This window comes from Xyrauchen texanus, chromosome 2, assembly GCF_025860055.1.
Source record: "Xyrauchen texanus isolate HMW12.3.18 chromosome 2, RBS_HiC_50CHRs, whole genome shotgun sequence".
In the NCBI taxonomy this organism is placed as follows: Eukaryota; Metazoa; Chordata; class Actinopteri; order Cypriniformes; family Catostomidae; genus Xyrauchen; species Xyrauchen texanus.
In genome coordinates, this window is record NC_068277.1 from 9,651,701 (window position 1) to 9,675,472 (window position 23,772).

The 23,772-nt window shown below is 36.1% G+C and overlaps 1 protein-coding gene across 1 annotated transcript in view; it reads right to left on the reverse strand.

Annotated features, from left to right (window-relative positions):
- Positions 1 to 20,603: 20,603 nt before the first annotated feature.
- LOC127660255 (BTB/POZ domain-containing protein 10-like) overlaps positions 20,604 to 23,772 on the reverse strand; it is a 28,444-nt gene continuing 25,275 nt past the window's right edge. The window contains exons 7-9 of the mRNA XM_052150395.1: positions 23,236 to 23,433; positions 23,016 to 23,126; positions 20,604 to 21,668 (exon numbers count right to left, since the gene is read on the reverse strand). Coding sequence (XP_052006355.1) covers positions 21,337 to 21,668; positions 23,016 to 23,126; positions 23,236 to 23,433 — 641 coding nt within the window. The 3' untranslated portion in view covers positions 20,604 to 21,336. The remainder of the gene's footprint in view (positions 21,669 to 23,015; positions 23,127 to 23,235; positions 23,434 to 23,772) is intronic.

Sequence of the window (23,772 nt, forward strand, 5' to 3'; positions counted from 1 at the left end):
CGATTTTCCATCCTTCATGGTGAAACTAAAGCAAATCATTAAGGTGACGAAAGCACGTCTAGAGTTCAGATACTTGCTAAAATATATTGTAGAGGTGATAGAACTGATATATGGAGCTCATTTTCTAGTCACTGTTTTCATTTCTAATGTAAAACTAAACTTCCATGTGTCTAATAATGTTGTTTTGGCGCTTCCTAGTGGATAATTTATGTAAGTGATTGTTTGCTGTTGTAGGAAAGAAGGTTAGCAGCCTACTTGTGCGAAAAAATGAAAAACTTGTCTTGGCTAGGTCTTATGAAATGCTTTAAATCGTATGTCCCACACAATTATTTGCAATTCCCCTTGCATTAAACATCACAAGTGTTTATTACTTAAAGCCTATTTACAAAGCATATAACCAGTGTTGGGTGTTATGCATTACTAAGTAATTAAATACTGTAATTAAATTACTTTTAGTAATGTACAGTTACTTCTGATGTAATTGTGTTAAATATTCTATAGACTCTAGACCAATTCTATATAAAACAATAGTGAATTTAAAATTAGAATTTAACGTCTACTGTTAAAATGTATGCTTTCTAATTTAATACTGCCCCCTTAAATTCTCTGGTCAGTTCATGAATAATTTATTTGATTTTAAATTATTTATTTGAAAGAATTAAAAGAACAGTGTCGAGTCTATCCTTGTATTTTCATCTGTCGAGGTTGATCTGGGTTTTAGAAAGTAATTAGTAATTAATATAGTTACTTTTCAGACAGAGTAATTATTACAGTAATCTAATTACACTGTAGGAGATGTAATTACTAGTTAGTAATTAATTACTTTTTTTTTGCGTAACTTACTCAACACTGCATATATCCTGAGTGAGTACATTTTGGAAATAGTAGTTTTTAATTTTGTATAAACATTAATCCTGAGTTATCGATCTAATGATGTGTGAACAGGAAAAGTAATTAACTTTAGGTTGTACTGAACATTTCAGAAATAACAACCTTTTATTTTAATAATAAAGGTAATAATTAGCCTGGGCCTGACACACAGCAAGTCTTGCTATATTTTCGATATAGACCACTAGTCCTTTGTTTGCAGTATTGTTGTTATGATGCCGCAATATTTGGGTCAGCCACTAATGCTACGATCTTTCACTGAGATATTTCATTGGCCAATAGGTCAATAGGTTTTTGAATATATACTGATATAAAAGGGATGGGCGATACAACTTATTTTATTTTCGATCCGATACCAAAGTTATTTTGTACAATAACACTGATATCGATACCTCTATTAAATTGAATTTTTACAAATTCTTTGAATTTTATTTTTTACTTTAATTATTACTTAAATTTGGTATATATTTCTAGGCCTAAACAGAACATTATTTGGCTGCTTTGTTTACCCTTTAAAAATTTGTTAGAATAAGCCACATATAAAACCTTAAAATGTAACCATAGATATTATTATATGGTTACTATTATGAAAACCACATTACCATATGGATAATACATTAATGCTGTAATGAAACCATGGTCAATTGTATCAAAACCTTGCTTTCTGCCAAAAAGAAAGAGAAAAAAACATGGTTAATACAGTCGTGGTGAATACAATATTACTACAGTAAATCTATGGTAAGTTTTCATAAGGGTATCATTTATTAACAAGGATTACGGATCATTATCAATGTTTTAACGACTCTGAATTTAAACAAACCTGTAAAAATGGTCAAACAAGCCCATTATAATACATGTCACGTCTAGGTTTGTCATTACTCGGTGTGAATAACTGTTTACCTCAGGGAAGTTTCAGTTGTTGCTGTTTCCCAGCGTGGTGTGTCATGGTCCTCTAAGCTCTTACCAGCCTTTTCCGAAGGCAAACACACAGGTTGTGTCTTAACCTAGTAAACTTCCTACCTAGGTATAATTTTGGGGCATCAACATCTTATGCACATGCAGGATTTTGAAACATTACAGAGCAAAAATCTCAGTTTGTGTGTGGAAGTTTTCATTCATCCAAATGATCATGAAAAGTCTGATAGTTTAATCATAAGCTTTAGTTTCTATCTTTGTTGCAAGATGCTTCTCCATACTTTCATTCATCCATCATCATCATCATCATCATCATCATCATCATCAGGGTACTCATGGTGGAGACAGCCATTCCTAAATATATGGGTGAAACTGGGGTGGTGAGATATCTTTAACATCTTTAAACCTTTGTTTGCCCTTTCATACACATCAGTCTCACACAGACACTGTCAAGGACATTCATTGGTCTCCAGACATCAACACGCCAGCATAGAGCTGAATGCACATGCATGAGTGGAAACTCCTTGAAATTAAAGTAGAAATATGTAAAAGTGCTTATGCTTTAACAACTGTGCTACTGAGTGAATTCTGTACTACAGGGTTGTGGACTCGAGTCACATCGACTTGAATCACAAATTTGATGAATTGCATTTCCACACTCCACATACAACTAATCAGAGAACCAACTAATCGACTTCTATGAGAGTAGGACCAAGTTGGAAGTTTGCGCATTCAAGGATGACAAAGCCAAAATGATACCAAAGGTAATTTCAATTGGATGTAATGTATACAATAATGAAGGCAACAAAAGGATTGTAACATGTAGAAGCTGTGGTTCAAAAATTACAGATGCATTTTTAACAACGTACAATTTTGTGAGGCATCTGAGAACCCACAGACAGTCCCACAGAGCTCAGTGCACTGCAACTACAGATTTGGCATGAATTATTGTGCATGACTTATTGCTGAAACCAGCTAAAAGATGCACCGTGGACCAACAGTTGCCACCCGTGCCATGCCTGTATCCACACCACAAAATATCCGTAACATTTTAAAATAACATTGTATTTGTCAAAATTAGTACATTAGTTAAACTATCAGTGAACAACACTTAAAGCACATATTTAGCTTAATGTTATTTCCAACATACAGTATACTAGATTTTTAATGTTAATAAATGGTGTATTTAAACATTAGTTAATCAATTATGAACTAAAATGGATGTAACCCGACACACACACACACAAGTAGAGACAGTCACAATGTCGGTGAGAACTGCTTTTAATGTGTTTAAAAGCAGTGCAACAGTACAAAAAGGGGCAAGTCAAGAGAAGAATGGTCAAGGGGGAGCGTAGGGTCAAAAGCCGGGGTAATCTGAATAACAATAACAAGTGGGAACGAAGACAGGGGAACGAGTTGGCAAGCTAAGAGGTGACGAGTAGGAGCAAAACTAGACGGGACTAGCGGGGCAAAGGTACGGGAAACTAAACACAATAACCAACGGGATTCACACGGAAGGATAGTGTATTTATAGGGGCGAGTGCAGGTGTAAACAATGACAGGTGATGAGACGAGTGCAGGTGAAACTAATGTGTGAAGATAGGAAGCGCGTGAGTGCAAGTGGGTCAGAGGGGGGAGAGAGTTTACGAGCGAGAGCTCGTAATAGCAGAACGAGCGTGTGAGCTCGCGAGGGAGGAAACAGAGCGTACGAGCTCAAGGGGGCGGAGCGAGGAAGCGAGAAGCGAGCACGCTCGCGGATGCCCATCTGTCACAGATATTACTCATCATGACATTTGATACTACTGATGATGACTCCTTACACACTCATCACATCTCACTTAAGTGAGATAATGCTGCTTAATTAACTTTCATTAAAAAATGTATTCTTCCAACCTTCCTTTGTCTCTGTCTTCTCTCAGGTCCAGTGCCTTTTTGTGTATTTCAGCATAGGCCAGAACCATGAGAAGAAGGCTGCTATCTGAGGTACAGTATGCGTGTTCTTGGATATTTAGATATTTGGAGTGTGGAAAAAATGCCTCATGCAAAAATTTAAATGTTGTAGTCAGCGTCCATACTCACTGAGCTACCCAGGCCCCCTAGATCTCCTCCTTTTTAATAACATCCTGTCAGTGAACAGGGTTACTCAAGTGACCTTAATTCACCAGGCCTGCTTTTGTGAACCGTTTCACCTTTCCTCCCTTGCCTGATTTACACACAGACTGCATATTTATTTATTTCTGCTAATGTAACCTACAGGTGAAACTCGAAAAATTAGAATATTGTGCAAAAGTTCATTAATTTCAGTAATTCAACTTAAAAGGTGAAACTAATATATTATATAGACTCATTACAAGCAAAGTAAGATATTTCAAGCCTTTATTTGATATAATTTTGATGATTATGGCTTACAGCTTATGAAAACCCCAAATTCAGAATCTCAGAAAATTAGAATATTACATGAAATCAATAAAAAAAAAGGATTTTAAATACAGAAATGTCGGCCCTCTGAAAAGTGTAATCATGCATATGTACTCAGTACTTATGCATGATTATGCATGACTCAACAATTATTACACTGTAAGTCCAAAGCGACTTACAGTGTAATAATTGCACTGTAAGTCGCTTTGGATAAAAGCGTCTGCCAAATGCATAAATGTAAATGTAAATGTACTTGGTTTGGGCCCCTTTTGCATTAATTACTGCCTCAATGCGGCGTGGCATGGATGCTATCAGCCTGTGGCACTGCTGAGGTGTTATGGAAGACCAAGATGCTTCAATAGCGGCCTTCAGCTCTTCTGCATTGTTTGGTCTCATGTCTCTCATCTTTCTCTTGGCAATGCCCCATAGATTCTCTATGGGGTTCAGGTCAGGCGAGATTGCTGGCCAATCAAGCACAGTAATACCATGGTCATTGAACCAGGTTTTGGTACTTTTGGCAGTGTGGGCAGGTGCCAAGTCCTGCTGGAAAATGAAGTCAGCATCTCCATAAAGCTTGTCTGCTGAAGGAAGCATGAAGTGCTCTAAAATGTCCCGGTAGACGGCTGCGTTGACTCTGGACTTAATAAAGCACAGTGGACCAACACCAGCCGATGACATGGCTCCCCAAACCAACACAGACTGTGGAAACTTCACACTGGACTTCAAGCATCTTGGATTGTGTGCCTCTCCATTCTTCCTCCAGACTCTGGGACCTTGGTTTCCAAATGAGATGCAAAATTTGCTCTCATCAGAAAAGAGGACTTTGGACCACTGAGCAACAGACCAGTTCTTTTTTTCTTTAGCCCAGGTAAGACGCTTGACATTTGAAGCCCATGTCCAGGACCCGTCTCTGTGTGGTGGCTCTTGATGCAGTAACTCCAGCCTCAGTCCACTCCTTGTGAAGCTCCCCACACATTTGAATGGCCTTTTCCTGACAATCCTCTCCAGGCTACGGTCATCCCTGCTGCTTGTGCACCTTTTTCTTCCACACTTTTCCCTTCCACTTAACTTTCCATTAATGTGCTTTGATACAGCACTTTGAGAACATCCAACTTCTTTTGCAATTACCTTTTGAGGCTTTCCCTCCTTGTGGAGGGTGTCAATGATGGTTTTCTGCACAACTGTCAGGTCAGCAGTCTTCCCCATGATTGTGAATTCAACTGAACCAGACTGAGAGAGCATTTAAAGGCTCAGGAACCCTTTGCAGGTGTTTTGGATTAATTAGCTGATTAGAGTGTGACACTTTGAGCCTACAATACTGAACCTTTTCACAATATTCAAATTTTCTGAGATTCTGAATTTGGGATTTTCATAAGCTGTAAGTCATAATCATCAAAATTATATCAAATAAAGGCTTGAAATATCTTACTTTGCTTGTAATGAATCTATATAATATATTAGTTTCACCTTTTAAGTTGAATTACTGAAATTAATGAACTTTTGCACGATATTCTAATTTTTCGAGTTTCACCTGTACATTGTTTTAATGTGAGCACTATTATGACAGCTAATATCTTTCATTGAAAATCTACTATACCAAACAGTGTAACAAAGGATAGTGATTTGAATAACAGCTCCTGACAGAAATGTCATTAAAAAAAAGATGTGGAAGTGTAGAAAATTTATCAAGGCTCCACTGGTTATTATTATTGTTACAAGACAACTCAATTCCCATAATTCACCTGTAACCTGCTTTTCACATGATATGTTAAATGTCTGTAATTGTCACTTTCCACAATGCAAATTACAGACTTGAAGAGAGACAGGTGTCTAACCTATTATTGTAAAAAGAAAGGGCAGCGCTTGTACCCGGCCTGTAATTTAATGTTTTGACCCGGGGCAGGGGGTGTAGGGAGATCAGGATGTTGCATAGCAGGTTTAATTGGGTGTCACAGCACCCTGGGTCTGGCAGGTCACCTGGATCAAGAGTAAGTTAGTGAAAAATAAGACAAAGAGAATAATAGTGTTATTATTAAATATATATAATATATATTATAAACATAATATAATTTAACAACAGTAAACCTCAGCTGCTTGGTGGCCATTGGCCGATTGCATCCTCATATTGTCCCTCAACCCACCAATCGAGACATCAGAGTGAAGCCTACAGAGTATGTGTCACGCCATGCCATTGATGGGAAGTTTGACTTTGTGGACCAAAGGTTAGTGATAAGATTTGGATTGAAAGGTAAAGTAGAGGAGTGGTTGGTGGTGGTGATGGTCTAAACCACATAACTGGTAAACTGATAGTGAGAAGGTCACTGGTTCTATCCCCACAGCCACCACCATTGTGTCCTTGAGCAAGGCACTTAACTCCAGGTTGCTCTGGGGGATGTCACTGTAATAAGGGCTCTGTAAGTTGCTTTGGATAAAAGCGTCTGCCAAATGCATAAATGTAAATGTAAAGTTGGGTGCCCTAAAATTAAATACAGTTTAGACCTAGTTGTGTAATGTGGCTAACCTTCAACAGTGCTTTTAGATGGGATTGGATCTGAACTATTTTCAGATTCGGTGAATACCGAATGAGACTATTTCATAATCCACATATGGGTGGATTTGGAAGCCTTTTTTTCAGTTCCATTGTTGGCTTAGTTACTGTTTTGGCTTTGAAATGTAAGTAAACTACTAGCTCAAATTGATTATGGACCCTTCTCTCTAGTAAACTACAGCAGGGTAAACTATTTAGTGATCACATGTTTTTCATTTCAACATACCAACAATTTACCATAAAGCAGAGTACAATTAGATTTTCAGATACAAAGTAAATCACCCCCACCCCCACCCCCACCCACTAGTGATCCCATTAACAAAGGATGTACAGTATACACACATTATATATATATATATATATATATAGCTTTATTGCCATGTACTGTATGCTTACACATACAAAGAATTTGTCTTGGTGACAGAAGCTTCCAGTGCACAAACAATACAGCAACAAGACAGAGATGATAAAAAATAGAATAAAAATAAAAAGTGAATAGAAAATAAAGTATACATAGAAATAAAGACAAAAAAACGATTTATTTATATGCATGTACAAATACAAATATGTTATATACAGATAGTCAAGGGAGTGTAATGGTAGAAGAGGTAGGATATGTTGGATAAATATAAATAGACTAAGCTGTGTATTGCACATAATTATTGCTCAGTGGGCAATAACTCTAAACAATCAGCACACTGTCAGTTGTGCATCAGTATCAGTACAGCAGCAAAGTTGTTTCACAAATATAACATTCGAGCACTTGATACATTGTTTCCCGCAATTGTTATTGCTGGATAAATACACATATGCAGCTGTGGCTTTGTGTATAGCTCTGCAGTTTAAAGACAGAACACATCTGAAACTTACAGAATGATCATCTGTTGAGAAATAGTTTGAATAATATAAACAATAATATGAATAGGTAAAATATAGAAGTACTGCTAAAACTGAAAGAGGGACAAGGACAAGTAGTTTAGAGGTATAGTGTAACATTTGTAGCTTATAGACGTATAGGCGGCTAGTTCAGTGTGACGTGTATTTTAACATACAGGCATATTAATATTTATATCACCTTTTTTAAAAACATCTCATACAAATTGATTCGCAAAACAATACAAAACAACAATAAAATAACAAAGTAAAAGAGGCACCCAAAAATAAATGTGTTGGTTATAAAAGATGAATAATGAATAAGAAAAATAAATAAGCCTAAATATGGAAATATGCAAGCAAGCCTAGTTAAAATCAATATACTCTATTGATCTCACATGATGTCACTATTTGGTTTAATTTCGGCATGTGGCATCCAGTTATGATTTAGAAAATAAATATGGTTTATTTCGCATTTCATATCTAATTTTGTGTCAAAATATATTATTCTTAGTCAGTCCAATCAAAGAATGGTCTAAGATGATTAAAATAATGTTGAAATGTTAAAATATTGTAGTTGACCACAAACTGCCTTCTGATTGACTTCTGCCTTCCATGAAGAAAAGTGTCCAACTCCACATCTAATTTAAAGAAACTAGCTATAGTGCAGTACTACAGAATAGAGAGAAAATCAAGAGTTCAACCAGTTCAAGATTAAAGATGGCTCTCATAATTTTAAGAAGTCACTAGTTCAGTTTCATGAACCCTTGGTTGGACCAAAGAAGTAGAATAAATTGTCTCTACTAATACAGTTGTCTTGCTTGTTTCCAACAATATATTATCCTAAATGATTGTGTTTTCAGGGGCAGTTCGCTTGATGGGTCAGATCCCACATATTCTCAACTCACTGCCTCCACCAAGAGTATGGACAGTGTTCGTACAACTGGTGACAGTAAACAGATTTAATCCACTCTCCTCATCCTAACACAACAAACACACCACTGACTATTAGAGGCTTGTTGCTTTTCATCACCTCAGCAGAAGTTATTAGTCAAATGGCTTATTTTTAACCAATGTGATAAAGGCTTAAATTGATTTCCCTGGTTTAATACTCTATCGGGAGCATCTGTGACATGCTGTTGATAGCCACGGAAGATTATTATTTAATGAGATGCGTTAAATTTAACTAGATAATTTAGTGCAATTTAAATAAATGCAAAATAATGTGTTAAAGAAGTTACACAATTTATCATGCATAATCTACTTTTAACTTGACACAGTGACATTGTTAATGACTGCAAGCTTATTTTCAGTGATATAGAAATAAAAAGACACGTTATTTCTTGTCTAATCAATGCTTTACTAGTTCATTATATGTTTTTATATATGTTATATTTAGAATTGTTTTAAATATGTATTGTTTAAAATTAATTTTATTTTTATTTGGGGGACTTTCTCAGTAAATATTGATATGTGATTAATTAATTGGCATGTCATGCAGTTAATTTGATTGATAAATTATATTCCATGGACAGATTTAATGTTTACAGTAACACACTCGTAATTGTCTATGAGGCAAGGCATTACACCAGAAATGGCCTTTATTACATAGAAAAATACACACCAACATGAATTACACATTATCGGAAGTTTATATTCACAGAACAGAAGTCCCACCACTAAAAGGACAATGTAGACAACGTTACTCCTTAAACAAACAATTTTGTAGGTGCTTTAATAAAAATACAAGCTGCACATTTCTGCGTTTGAACTTTGGGCATTCTGAAGGCCCCATAGACTTTTATTGTAAATATTTACTGGAAAAGTTAATGAGGAATGATTTAACCTCCTGAGACATGAGCGTGACCGCTGTGTGCACTTTCCATTTCCCTTTAGGGTGTGTTCACACTTGGCAGGTTTGGTTCGATTAAAACGAACTAGTCTGGTGCGATTGCTCTGTTAGTGCGGATCATTTTAACAAGTGTGAACACGGTCACACGAAACTTCGTGCGTACCAAACAAGCGGAACGAGACCGCCTGAAAAGTGGGTCTCGGTCCACTTCCAAACGATCTCTGGTGCGGTTCGATTGATAATTGAACGCAACATGGACCAAAGATGACTAAACGGACCAAAAACAGGAAGTAACTTGCCTAATTCTGACCTCAAGCATACCTGTTTTTTCTCATCATAGGAGCTGCCCATATTACAGTTCGGTATACTGGCGTCGGAACCGACGTCAGCTGTCCTTGCAGCATATCTTTGTGTTTACAACGGAGGAATTACTGACGCTGTTTTGACTCCTTTACATATTTTATTAGCTCTTCGTTTGTTGTCAGCTGGTAAAAATATCACCATGTATACATTATATATTTTTTCCTAATTCATTTTTAATTGTTTAAACATGTTTAAAAACAAAAAAAATGTAATTCTTTTTTTTTTCTAATTCAGTGTCACTTTATAATCCAAAACAAATGCATTTACTTTTATTTTATTTTTATACTAAAATTGAAATCACAAGTTTAACTCTGCTGAAAATGTGTGTGCATCTATATTAGTGTGTGAACACAAAAAGCTGTGCTACATATATAAATATAACGAGCTTATTTTGCCCAGCAGCCCGCATTGTTTTGGATGATCGGCAAGTTCCGTCGCAAAATATACGTCATAAAAGTGTCCAATCAGGTTGTGACTTTTTCCTGATGCCTTTTGTTTTGTATCGTTAGGTTAGTGGTTTAAAATGCCAGTGTGAACGGCTAAACGAACCAGGACTAAATGTATAATTCTTTTTTTTGGTCCAGACCAAGAGAACTGAACCAAAAATGTGAACACATTTGTAACTAGTAGCACCTAATAAACATGTAAAAACAATCTTTAGAGCAAATAGTTTCCCTAAACATTTATGTCCACTTAAATGAACAGTGAGACTAAGTTGTGAAATTTTAAATAATACCAAGTTATAGAAAGAAAAATACCAAGTTTTTGAGACGTTACAGACATTAAATCAGAAATTAGCATAATTAATTCTGATTCAAAATAATGGCTAGCATCATCCAATCACTGCCAACCATGTTAAAATAAAATTATACATTATACAATTCTGAATCTATTTACTGATTACCATTGTTTCATGTCTGCCAAACATGTTGCGTTGTCCAAACATCATCTGCAGCCTGAAACTGAAATTTTAGTTGGATTTTAGGATTAAATGCACTTCACTGCATAGAGAGCTATAGGATGCTCCCTTGCTTCCATGCTCCCTATTTAGTGAATGACTTAACCTCCAGTGTGCTGTCTGCCTTCACTGGTCTCAGAATGGTTCAAAATGCACCTTATTTTCACCCTAACTCCATTTAAAGCCTCTGAAAGCAAAACCTTTTAGCTTTTTGGATGAACCTATCGATTCTAAATGTGAAAATCAACATTGCCTATTAGAATGCAATTACTATGTGTTTATGTTAATGCATAGAATCATATTGTACAGTGATAACAAAATAAAATTTTAAATTTAAATTAAAATGAGGCAAAATTACCCAGAGATCTGTTAATTTTGAAAGTTATCCAAAATAACTAACATGTTTTTTAAACTTTTGAGCGAGTAAAATCCCAAAATCCACATATGTGGACATCATGTTTATTAATTATTACATTTTTTAAGCAGCATTTCTAGACACGCTGCTCTTTACACCCAAACAGGTTTCAATTTGAAACTTAGAGGTTTCTAACAAGAGGCACTTTTGTTAGCTCTGCACCCGTAGAAGCACTTTACAGAAATCAACTGCATGATGTTGTGTAACGTGACTTGGTGCGTCAGAAGTTTAACCTTTAAATTACAGTCTAAAGCAGGGGTTCTCAACAGGGGCGGTATCGCTCCCTAGTGGGTGTCCAAGGATGCCAGGGGGCGCTGAGAGCAAATTAGTAGAGAGGAGGGCATTAGGTTACAAATGGGGGTGTTTATCAGGCTTAATTATCAAATCTATCGTCAAGTTCCTGTTTGCATTAAAATGTTTATCTAGGGTAAGTTGGGGTAAGGGAATGAAGTAGGGGGGCGTTCTTCAAAAAACGAGTCTTGTGAACAGTATTCAAGTTTAAATTAAGCATTGCGTAGCGAGGCAAATATACAACGTCCACGCATGTGCATGCGGGTTTGCACAAGGTTAAAACTCTCTATCTATGGTAATCTAGAGCAAGTCACAGAGGTCACCTGTATTGAATTCTGAAGAATCCATAAGAATTCAGAAGAAATTGGCAACTCTGCTCTTTTTAAATGTGTACTGATAATTGCTGTGTTCTGACTGGCTGCAGGCTCAGGGAAGCGTGCTCTCCAGACTGTGCCTGGAATCCCTGGAGGCAGGAAAGATTGGCTGCATGATCGCTGAGGAGGTGATGGAGATCCAAATGTAAATTCAGATTATTTTCATTCATAGTTACACAGCAGAACTCAAACGATCTGCACATTAATCGAGATGTTGAATACAGTACATTGGATCTGGTTTTGACTTTGACGTATCATTTCACAGGATAAGAGGCTCACCCCTATCTAATTGTGGCACAAGTCCCCTCAACATCACCAACAGCACACACTCCTCTGGACACATTCTCCCCTGGGGCAGGAAGGTAAAATTGGAATTTTAATTTGGCAATATATGTAAATCATGAGCACTCATTAAAATGAAGACTCCAGTCATATCAGTAACCTTATAAAAGCTGTTTTATTCTACATGGAGAGGGTCCGCACATGGGGGCTGCCATGTTACATGACCAGCCGAATATTACTCGCTTAATCTCAGTAACCGTCCTGTTATTTGACACTTTCACTCATGGATTAAAGTAATCATGTCTGACTGTGAATCCTACATTTTGACAATGGCATCTGAAACTAAAACTATTGATTTTAAATGATGCTGCATCCAAGCCACTAGGTGTCAGTGTCAAGGCACAAGTATGACACAAAGACAAAAGTTACTGAGTGCACCTTTAAAGGTAAAGTGTGTCATTTTTTGACATTAAAATACTTTTTCCTATCTTAATGTGCTGAGTATGTAAGCCATTCATAGGTTGATTTCCCCAAATACTTTAAACACAATGACTGGGGCTTAAATTAACAAATGTCTATGTGGGGTAACCATCCTTGGGCAGTAAAAAAAAAGAAAGTTGAATTAAAGGTTGAAATTCTTGGATAAAAAAAGAATTAAGTCATTTCGAATAATCTTTTGTTATTATTTATTGAAAAGAAAATGAACAGTGAAACAATTTAATTAATTTTTGTAATATATATATATACATTTTATGAAAAGGCATGTTTTGTTCAGGTCAAATGAGTAACTCTAAGAAAATGTCTTTGTATTCGTGACTCAAAAATGTATTTTTGTAAAAAAAAAAAAATACTGTTAAAATATTTTTACATTACCTTTTTTTATTTGTATTATTAATTGTGTATTCAAGGTGCAAGGGACATTTACATTTACATTACATTTCTGCATTTGGCAGACGCTTTTATCCAAAGCAACTTACAGTGCACTTATTACAGGGACAATCCCCCCGGCGCAATCTGGAGTTAAGTGCCTTGCTCAAGGACACAATGGTGGTGGCTGTGGGGTTCGAACCAGCAACCTTCTGATTACCAGTTCAGCGCTTTAGCCCACTACACCACCACCACCTATTTGCATACTGTAATTTGATGGTTACACCACTTGACATTTTTTAAAGTCATTCAATATTTATTTTTATTTATTTAAATGTTTTTCCACAAATTTATTAGCATTTTAAATGGTTAACTTTACAGCCCCCCATTCTGTAGGTGATAACTCATGGATGAACCCACTTCCAGCAGCCCCATTAGTTATGAGGCTGCCATGGCGATCATCATGAGCCTCCTGGAGGCTGATGCGGGTCTGGGAGGTCCAGTTGATTTTAGTGACTTGAGCGAAAACTTTACTGTCATGTGTACAACCTGGCACAATTGATTTGTTGTCATAATTAGCCAAGACCGTGACATGCAACAAGTCATTTTGTTGGTTGTTTGGATTCTATTTTTGTCGCATTGTGCTGGGTAGCCTCGCCTACAGTGAAATTTCATTGCTCCACAGCTTCTCGCTCCCTTCATGCAGTACTTTCCTCTCAATGAAGATAGAAAATGTACTTGATGCTGCAAACTTGCATGGATTGGCTATGTGTCAGACTGCTCAACGACCATGCCGACAACATGTCATTATCAGTACTGTTATGATTAAAGCTGATGTGCCTATTTGGTGTGCTACTAAATCACCTAACGGAATTGCAAAAATCATGATGGTTTTCAAAAATGGTTTCCCGTACACTCCACGTTTGTCATTGAACAGACAAACTGTCGTCACGCTCCAAACGCCTGCCATTGGTTGAGCCAATGTTGTTGTGTTGGGCTAGTCATGGGATGATAAACAAACACAGCACTTACAAATGGATTACTATACTATTACTAGTTGTCGCTGGATGGGATAAATTATTTTTAACATAAAGAAATGTTTACAGCCCACCAAGGATATTGTTTTAATATACAACAATTAGCTCCGGCACTCGAATCTGATTGGACGACAGACGTTCCACGAGCACTGATAGTCTCACACCATCAGCACTTGGATGCTTCACTGTGTGTGTATCACTCTGCTTGTGTTTGTGCAAAACTAAAGTGTAAGAGCAGTACATATGTGTTAAGAGCAACTGTATGTGTGTCTCTTACACATGTCCAGAGCACTGGCTTTTTTTTTACATTACATATGTTAGCCAGCAGTTAGTGGCAAAAGATCATTTTTGTGTGTGATATGAGCCAGTTAGGTGACATGAAGAGTTTTTATAGTCAAAACAAGTGAAAAAAGTGAGATTACATTACTGACTTTGAGTAGTCTAACGTCGAATCACAGCAGTGCTGATGTAGGGCCATATCGCACTCTTGTGATATTGCTTAAACATACAGAATAGAGCACTCCATGCCAATTCTACAAACCAACAAAAAACTAAAACCACATACCACAAACAAAAAAACTTGTTTGGTATTGGAGATGTTTTCTATGTCCATTTCTCAGCATTTTTGTTCTTCCGTTTCAGAATATTTGCTCTTTAAAAAAAACGATCTAATGTGTATATACCTGTAGATTTGTGTATTCTAACATATTGTAATTATTTTATTTGAATGTATCTGATTTTAAGTAGATTGACATTTTAAAAATAAAGTGTTCTTTTTTCTTGATGTTGACAAAATGAGCAGGGAAAAGGACATTCACAGGTGTAACAAAAAGCCCAAACTGACATTTGTGTGATTCTAGTCACAAACTGTGATTTGTATGATTCTTTTTCTTCCCGCTGTATTGACTTTAACGTTGTGTTTTTATACAAATTTAGTTTTTAAAGTCATTTGTATGATATAATGGCTTTTATTTAAGTAAATGTTTGTGAAATTTGAGCCTTAATCATATTTTTTTTTTTATATTTTGCCAATGTTTGTTCTGTTTTTCCATTAAAATGATGCCACTTCCTGAATGGTGATGTCATTAAAGAACTGACTAAAAACATACTCGCAAGAAAACATGTTTTGTTAGAATCATTTCAATTATAGAAAGGAAAAAATGAACACTGGGAATATTTCTCATTGCACCAAGAAGGGTTTGGAGCTTTATGTTAAAAAAAAAAGTATTCCAGTACAGATTACATGCTGTAAAATGTAATTTTTTATGTATTCCATTACACTGTAAAAACAGCTATATGCTGTAAATTTACAGTTTTATACTGTAGCTGACAAAACGGTATTTAGCTGTTAATTTCAACAACAGTAACACACCGTATTTTTACGGTATGATGCTGGCAACCACAGCTGCCAGTAGTTTACCATTTTTTTACAGGATTATTTTTTACAATGACACCCCAATAATTTCAATTATAAATGATATTATAACCCTGCACTTTATTTTTGTCATGGATTACAAAAAAGGAATAAAGCCAAGTTAGGATTTTTAAGACAACTTTTTTTTTTTTTATTCTGATACAACACCAGATAAATTCTGCTCAATTATTTTGAACTAAAACAGGCAAATAAAAAAAATACAGGTAGTCAAGTAATATTCAGTGCATACAAATAAGCACCCATCAAAATGTAAAAATGGCTTAAAGGAGAACTCCGGTCAATTTTAACATTGAGCTAATTTTTTTGTAAATTTGGAGTGCTGTCAGTACAGAGAACAACGACAAAAATCGGTCGTTCTCTTGAATTGCTTAATTACCAATGATCGCGCGCGTGAACTCGACAATCGACTACTGTGGACTTAGACCGAAAACAGGAAGTAAATACGGTATGTGCGCTGGCTAATAAAACATCACTTTTATTCATATCTTTCACATCTACTGCAGTCAGATTCACCGTGTTCACTCTGAATAAAGTCACTCACGTGGCTGTGCACTTGTAATGACACATCAAGATTGTTAAGAGGCTAAAAGCAGGTTTAAAACTTGCCATTTAAGTCAACAGGGTGCAAATTTAAAAAAGAGGATAACACGGTATAGGCAACACCGATTTTTGTCGTTGGTCTCTGTACTGACAGCACTCCAAATTTACAAAAAAAATTAGCTCAATGTTAAAATTGACCGGAGTTCTCCTTTAAGAAAATACACAATATATAGAATTGACTTACCTGTATATAAAATACAAATCTAGTCTCAAATGAGGCTTCAGCAAACATTAGCCCAAAAACAGTTGCACTAAAACAAAGTAATTATTTAAAATAATAATAAAAACTCTTAAATCAGGCTTTAAAAAACACCAGCCCTTTTTAATATCTAAACAATTCTGTATAAACAAAATATAACACACCAGCCCACCATGTTTCTGAAAACAAACTGCATTTGTGAGGAGTGTCAGCTACATTTTAAATGAAGTGCCACTCAAAGTCCATAAGTCTTTTTAAAAGATTTGATACTTTGGTACTGACGGTTATGGTCTTCTTCTGCACGGTTTTCCCAGATTTTTTGGACACCACTTTTCCCTTTGCAGCCTTGGTCCCCTTTTCTGGATTAATTCCAACAAAACGTCTGAAAAATAAGAGGAGAATATCTTCAGTGAACAATGATTTAAAAGGAATAGTTCACCCAAATCATTAATTTATCCCATAATTTACTCACCCTCAAACCATCCTAAGTGTATATGGCTTTCTTCTTCCAGCCAACACAATCAGAGTTATATTAAATAAAATCCTTCCCAGCTTTGTAATGGCACTGAACAGTGCCAAGTTTTTGAAGCTTAAAAAACACATCAATCAATCATAAAAGTAATCGATATAAATCCAGTGGGGTTAATAAATGTCTTCTGAAGAAAAGCCATGCGTTTTTGTAAGAAAGATATCTGTATTTTATAACTTTATAAAATATAATCACTGGCTTCTGGCATGGCCGTATGCGTGTTCATGATTGAGTTGAGTTCTGGCGGAAGGGTGACCTCTGACCTGACGCATGACGTAGGACGTATGGCGAAGACGTAGCGAAAGCTTAGGTTAGAATTGACGAACGCGGAAGTGCAGCGGATAGAGCAAAACACAAAATGCCGGTCATGAATTATAAGTCTAAAAAGAGACGTTTTGAAAGAAAAGGACTTTGATATAAGATTTCATATGTCGGGTCAGAGGTCATTCTTCCGCCGGAACTCGACTCTCTCATGAACTTGCGTACTGCTGTTGCTGAAAGCCGGTGATTATAGTTTATACAAGTTATAAGCATGGATATTTTTCTTACAAAAACCCATCGTTTCACTTCATTAACCCCCTGGAGTCGTATGGATTTTATGATAGATGGATGCGCTTTTTGGAGCTTCAAAAACTCGGGTCCATTCAATGCCATTGCAAAGCTTGGAAGCCAGTATACTATTTTATATAACTCCGACTGTGTTCGGCTCAAAGAACAAAGTAATATACACCTAGGATGGCTTGAGGGTGGATAAATTTAAGTTTCGGGTTACCTATTCTATTGTCACCATACTAATACTAACATATTAATTAGAAATAAATAAAATAAGTCCAAACTTGTTACCTTTGAAGGAATTCCAGTGTGGATGCTGCTTCCTCTTGGTACTGCAAATTAAATATGTAAAACAAAGAGAACAATGCAGCAAGTCCAGAGAGAAAAGTTGGCTGCACACCCTCGCAGATTATTCGGCCTTCCAGGCTGATCATCCATCGTTTCATCCATTGCCCCGGATTATCACCTGGACCATAAAAGGAATGGATAAATTAATGTTTATTCTACGATCTCAGGAGAGCTTGGTGTAGAAAATGTAGTGAGAAACTAATACATTATTTTATAACCTGAAAAAGGCACACAATGTCATGTCTTACAAGATAACAAAACCTACAATATCTACAGTATATACAAATAAAAAAAGGAAAAGGAAAGCTTGTTTTAGTCTGTTTTTAACTTTAACTTTTAATGCTAAGCCAGCTTCCAAGAGGGAAAAAAGTAAAAAATTAAGTATAGTGATTGTGTTGTAAAGACTCAAACTTGGCTTTGATGAATAAAAATGTCCTCAAATTCAAACCAGCACAGTGTAATAAAACATGATTCAAAGACAGTAAACTCTAGAATGAAGCACATAAATGTGAATCCTCTCATAATAGTAAAACTTGTGTGAGCCTTGTTTTAGTAAAACAAATTGCAGATATGTCTAATATGATATACTTACCAAGCAGGATCAAACGAGGACTCACAGGCAGGTTACCCGTCTTTTCAAGGTCAGCAGGAGTGGCAGACATCTATTGTCAAAGATGACAATTTAAGACAACTGACAAATCTTAATGTGATACTTGCTGATAACTTTGATAATATTCTAAAAGGCTTTTTGTACTCAGAACAGGAATAGTTTATCCAGAATGATCATTCTCTCATCATTTACTCACCTTTATGTTGATTCAAACTGGTATGACAAAAAACATGATATTTTGATGGGAGTAAATTATGAGAGGACTATCATGTTTGGTTGAACCATTTCTATACAGGTGTTTGTTTTTAAGAACTAAAGATAAACTTACATGTTCTTGAAGAATGAGTCCTTCTTGCTTTTCCATGAAGTGAGCCATTAGGAGTTGAACAATGTGGTAAGATGAATCAATGGGTTCATCTTTGGAAAGGATTGACTTGACTTCGGAGTTGGTAGGCTTGCTTTTAAAAAACAGATAGATTATCTAGTTAATAACCAACGAAGCCATCGATTCTCGTTAAAATACGTTATAAAATGGCTAAAACAGATGCAGTGCAAGACACTGTCATGCTGCTAATAGGCCTAGTTATGCGATCAAGCCAGCAGTGGTTTGCATTGGCACGTTTACAGAATTTTTAATTTTGTTCATACCTCACTTACCATTTACTGACAAGAAATTTGCATATGGGCCCGTTTCATAAACACACATAATTCAAAACTCAAACTTCATAATTCACTTGCATGCTTGACAGTACAAACGCGTTCTGAGTGTACGTGCAAATCTTACCCATTCACTAACCGGCAAAAGAATTACAAAGGAATCACTGGATCTGTATTGTTATTTTATAAGTAGGCTACTTGATAACAGGGCGAATAAAATAAGCGCGAAGTGGCAAATTACACCGGCAGATAATAATGTCTCTCATGGACTGAATGCGCACGTTAACATTAACTTACCACACAAGAAAAAAAAACTAGTGATTTCGGTCATTCCCATTCATCTTTTACTTGGATAAAGTTTGGTAAAATATATGCAGGTTGAATGAAATTGCGGGATTCTTACCTGTGATAAAACGGCTGAATGACAGCAGTCTGAGCTCAATCTCACTCGGTCGATCAATTAGTTGCCTAAAACACATAATTTAATGGAGGCATCTGATTTAAATCACAGAAGCTTCATTAGATGTTTAAGATGTTATATTTTAAAGTAATAGCTCATTTAAAGATAATACAATAATAAATCGTTGCAAACCTACCTCATTCAGATAATCCAAAATGCCGCCTTGTGCACATTGGATGAAAATACAAATAGGGTATAATCACTGATATATATATAGATCAGTAGGTATAATACTGTTAAATAACAGTAACAAACTGCTGTTGATCGACCACGCAACCCGAAGTGAACAAGTCTTCCCATAATGCATTGTAAAAAAAAAAAACGCAACTTGCTGTTATTACATGAAAACAGCATTTTGCTGTTAAATTCCCATGTAAATTTACAGGAATGTTTTACAGTGTAGACTACTCAAAGTCAGTAACGTAATCAAATTTTTTTCATTTGTTTTGACTATAAAAACTCTGCCAGTACAGTAAGACAAAATACACATTAAAACAACATTCTCTGAAAAAAATAAATATCTTATGCAGTGTTGCTTGACAAAATAAGATTGGGACTGGTATTAGGTGCATGAAAAATGGCTAGAAATAGCATTTTAGCTTAGCATAAAGCTAAATAGTCACATGACTTGATTCAATCTGTCTGCTTGAATGAATGCAACACATTTTAAGGAAGTATTTCGCCGCTGTTTAAATGCTCTAAATTGTATCATTTACATGGATAAATGTTTTCCTATTGAAGAGAGTAAATTTTAAATGAAAATAAAATGTAAAGTAATCTCTTCAGTAATCAAAATACTTTTTGAATGTAACCTTGTGATTACCAACTATTAAAATTGTAACTGTAGTGGAATAGTTATATTTTGTATTTTAAATAGCAATCCCATTACTCCCCAACCCTGGCACCACAGTGAAATCAAAATGAACCCATGTTAATGTGAAATTGTAATTAAATTAAATGTTTCATTTAAAAATTCATCCAGTATATTAAGACTATAGGGTATATGATGACATGACCAAATATTGCATACAAGCAATGACTGACCAGATACTGTTGTTTTATGGTCACCTTCAAAACTACAACTCCTGTAAGAATTTATGAAAGGTCATGAAAAGTGAAATATTAATGTCTTTAATTGAAGAACAGGAATTCCTGAACATGAGTTCACATGAGTTAGGCCCAGACGTTGGGTTTCTATCATGATCTTTACCTGCAAAATACACCCATCAATCAAAAGAGACTGACCAATAATCCAACTTTATATGCCACACAAATATGAATACATGATATAGCTTTATTAAGACAATGATTTTCAAGCACTAAACAGAGATCTTGAGCATATAAATTTGTGTCCATCTAAGAAAAACACTGCATTCGTTCACCAGGCAAATGAAGCTCCTGAAAACACAGGAGCTGTGAAGAGATCAAGGGGAGCACTTTTCGAAAGCGAAATAATGTGGCACCAAACTCAAATGTAAAAAGAGAAAAAAAAAAAAAAAAAACCTGAATAATTATTATACTCATTGCAGTAATAATATAATAAATGGAAAAGAACAATAGTAATAATAGTTCTAATAAAGGCCCAATTACAAAATAAGTACGAACTTTATTTCCAACAATAAAAATAAATGTCCTTTGGTCAAGTTACAAAAAAAAAAAAAAAAAAAAAGTTAAGAGAGAACAGGAGAGCACTGCCCATGCCAGTAGCCCAAGTCTATGGAGGGTTTAATCATTTTTTTGTATTTTTTTAAATACAGTAACTAGACAGTTGAGGCTCTAAGGCTGTGAAGGAGGTGCAGAAGGCAATCCGGTTATAGTGTCACTCTGGTTCATGCTGCAGCATGCTGTTGAAGGGACGTCTCCTCTCAGACGGCAGGCGCGGGGGCATCAGGGTCAGACTCGTTGTTGAAGTTGTTGCTGTAGTGGTGACCCGGTGGAGGGTGGTTGGGGAGAATGTCCAGTTCATCCACTTGTGGTCCAGGGTGCATCACCACAAGTTGATCCTGGGGAATGTCTGCTGCAGCTGCTGCGAGGTTTGTGATGGATTTGCTCTTCACGCACTGGAAGTCCACATGTCGACTCTTACCCTCCTCCTTCTCCCATGACATGCGGATGAAGGGTCTTTGGACGTAATTGTAGATAACTTCAGGTCGACCACCCGGACGCTTTTTCACTTTCTCTTTGTATGTTGGGTAACCTACAGATACAGAATGCTTACTTATATGGACTTGTATTCAAAACATATCCTCAAACCTATCCATAATATAAGTACAATTGTAAAATACAGCGTTCCAGCTGTGCTATAATAGAATACAGCAATGATGAGAAACGCTTGCATCACTGCGCAACACCCATAAGAGGACAAATATCAACATTAACACCAGGTTCACATTTCAGAGATCATGGGCTCTATTTTCGTGAGTTTGAAAAGTGCAGCGCTACAACCGTGTGCAACATCTTATCCAATTTTCATGAGTGCACTTATTCAAAATGCAATTTTCATGCTAGCATAATGTGCAAGTGAGCATGGATGGGAGTGTTTGAGCTATCAGTGGGTGTATTGTATGTAAATGGCAGTGCCGTAAAGCGCAATTTGCTAATTTCCTGAGAAATAAGTCATTGCGCCAAGACGTTTGAGAAGCACGTCTTATCTCAGCGCAGTCTAAATTCAGTTCCTGCATTTGCAGTTTGGAGATTTCACCAGCAGGTGGTAATAAAGTTAATGTCCAAACTCTTAAAATATTGTGGAACATCAAATGATGTCAATGACGATCACTGTTGTAGCCGTTTTATGAAACAAATATTTATGATAGTTGTGCTAAACTATCTTAAGGTCATGGTTTATTTTTAAATGACTATAATTATTATTATGTTTATATTTATAATTGAATTTATGATCTAATTTGTATTGGTAAATTTTCCACCTGTTGGCGTGGTGTGATTTTTAAGTCAGCAAATGGGCCGGTGGAAGAAGTTGGTGAGGGTAAAATGTTTAGATTTGTTATGATTTTTTTTTTACCACTTTTCTATTCTTTTAATTAATTCCATACATTTTATTTACACTACCAAATGTTTATAAATGTGCCAACTTTGTTTATACCACTGTTGCTTGACAGGGAATGGACTATATAATAGGACACAGATGGTGGAATAACCGGAGAAGAACCTCGGCCCATTAGCGAGTTGAGCATGCAATTTTGCCAAACCCACTTGCGCTTAGACTTAGTGCAAGCTTGCATGGAAATACCAAAACTTCCTGGCCATGCCCACTGACTTTGTGTGACAATGACTTATGTCATAGCGCAGAACGTAGCGCTAATGCTCTTAAAATAGAGCCATATATCTTCTAGCAGAAGGATGACAACAAATTTGCTTAATTTAATGAAAATGTTCACAATACTTTTATTAAGTAGTCACATTTTTATAAAAGCATAAAGGCACTCAAGGCTGTGCTATGTTTTACATTATTGCTTAAAGAGATAACATATTTGGCTGAACAACACAATATAATATAAAATTAAAATGATATACAGAGGATTCTTACCTTCGATGCCTAGTCTGATTTTCTTGAGTCCCCGCTCTTTTAAAACTGATTTGGCTACATCACGGTTTTCAATGTACTTGAAGAATCTATATAGTTTTGTACTGTATATGACTGAAATGGAAAACAAACAGAAAGCAAATTTGTAGAGGTCACAGAGCAAAAAAATAAAATAAACATAAAATGCCATTTAAGATAAAACAGAAAGGAGTGTCTGATTTACTTTGTGAATACTCCTCTCCCATTTGGGGTGGGTACTCCTCATCCCAGTCCACCACATCATCGTCTGTAAGCACAACAATGTGACACTCCCTCTCTCCATTCTGAGCGCTGGCCACCATCAGAGGGAGCACCATCTCCTCCAGATAGAACTCAAACTGCCGTCGAGCGCCATCATTGGACAGCTCATGCATCAGGGCACCTAGAGAAACCAGATCAACAAGAAACAAACAAATGTAAAACTGTCATTTCAAAACAGGGAAAGGTTATCTGACACTCTAAAATTCATGGCCAAGAACACTAGAGATTAGTTGTTATATCACAGCACTTTGCATTGATGATGGATTACACACAGGGTTTTAAACTAACACCCACCAAATGTGGGCATTTCATAACAGTGGCCGGTACCACTACCACTACCCGGCACGTGACCTGCAAGACATTTTGGAGTGACATAACAAGATGTGTTACACACAATGATGTGCGTTTGAAGAAACCCACTTAAATATATTTTTTAGAGCAGATGAAAGAATAGCGTTAA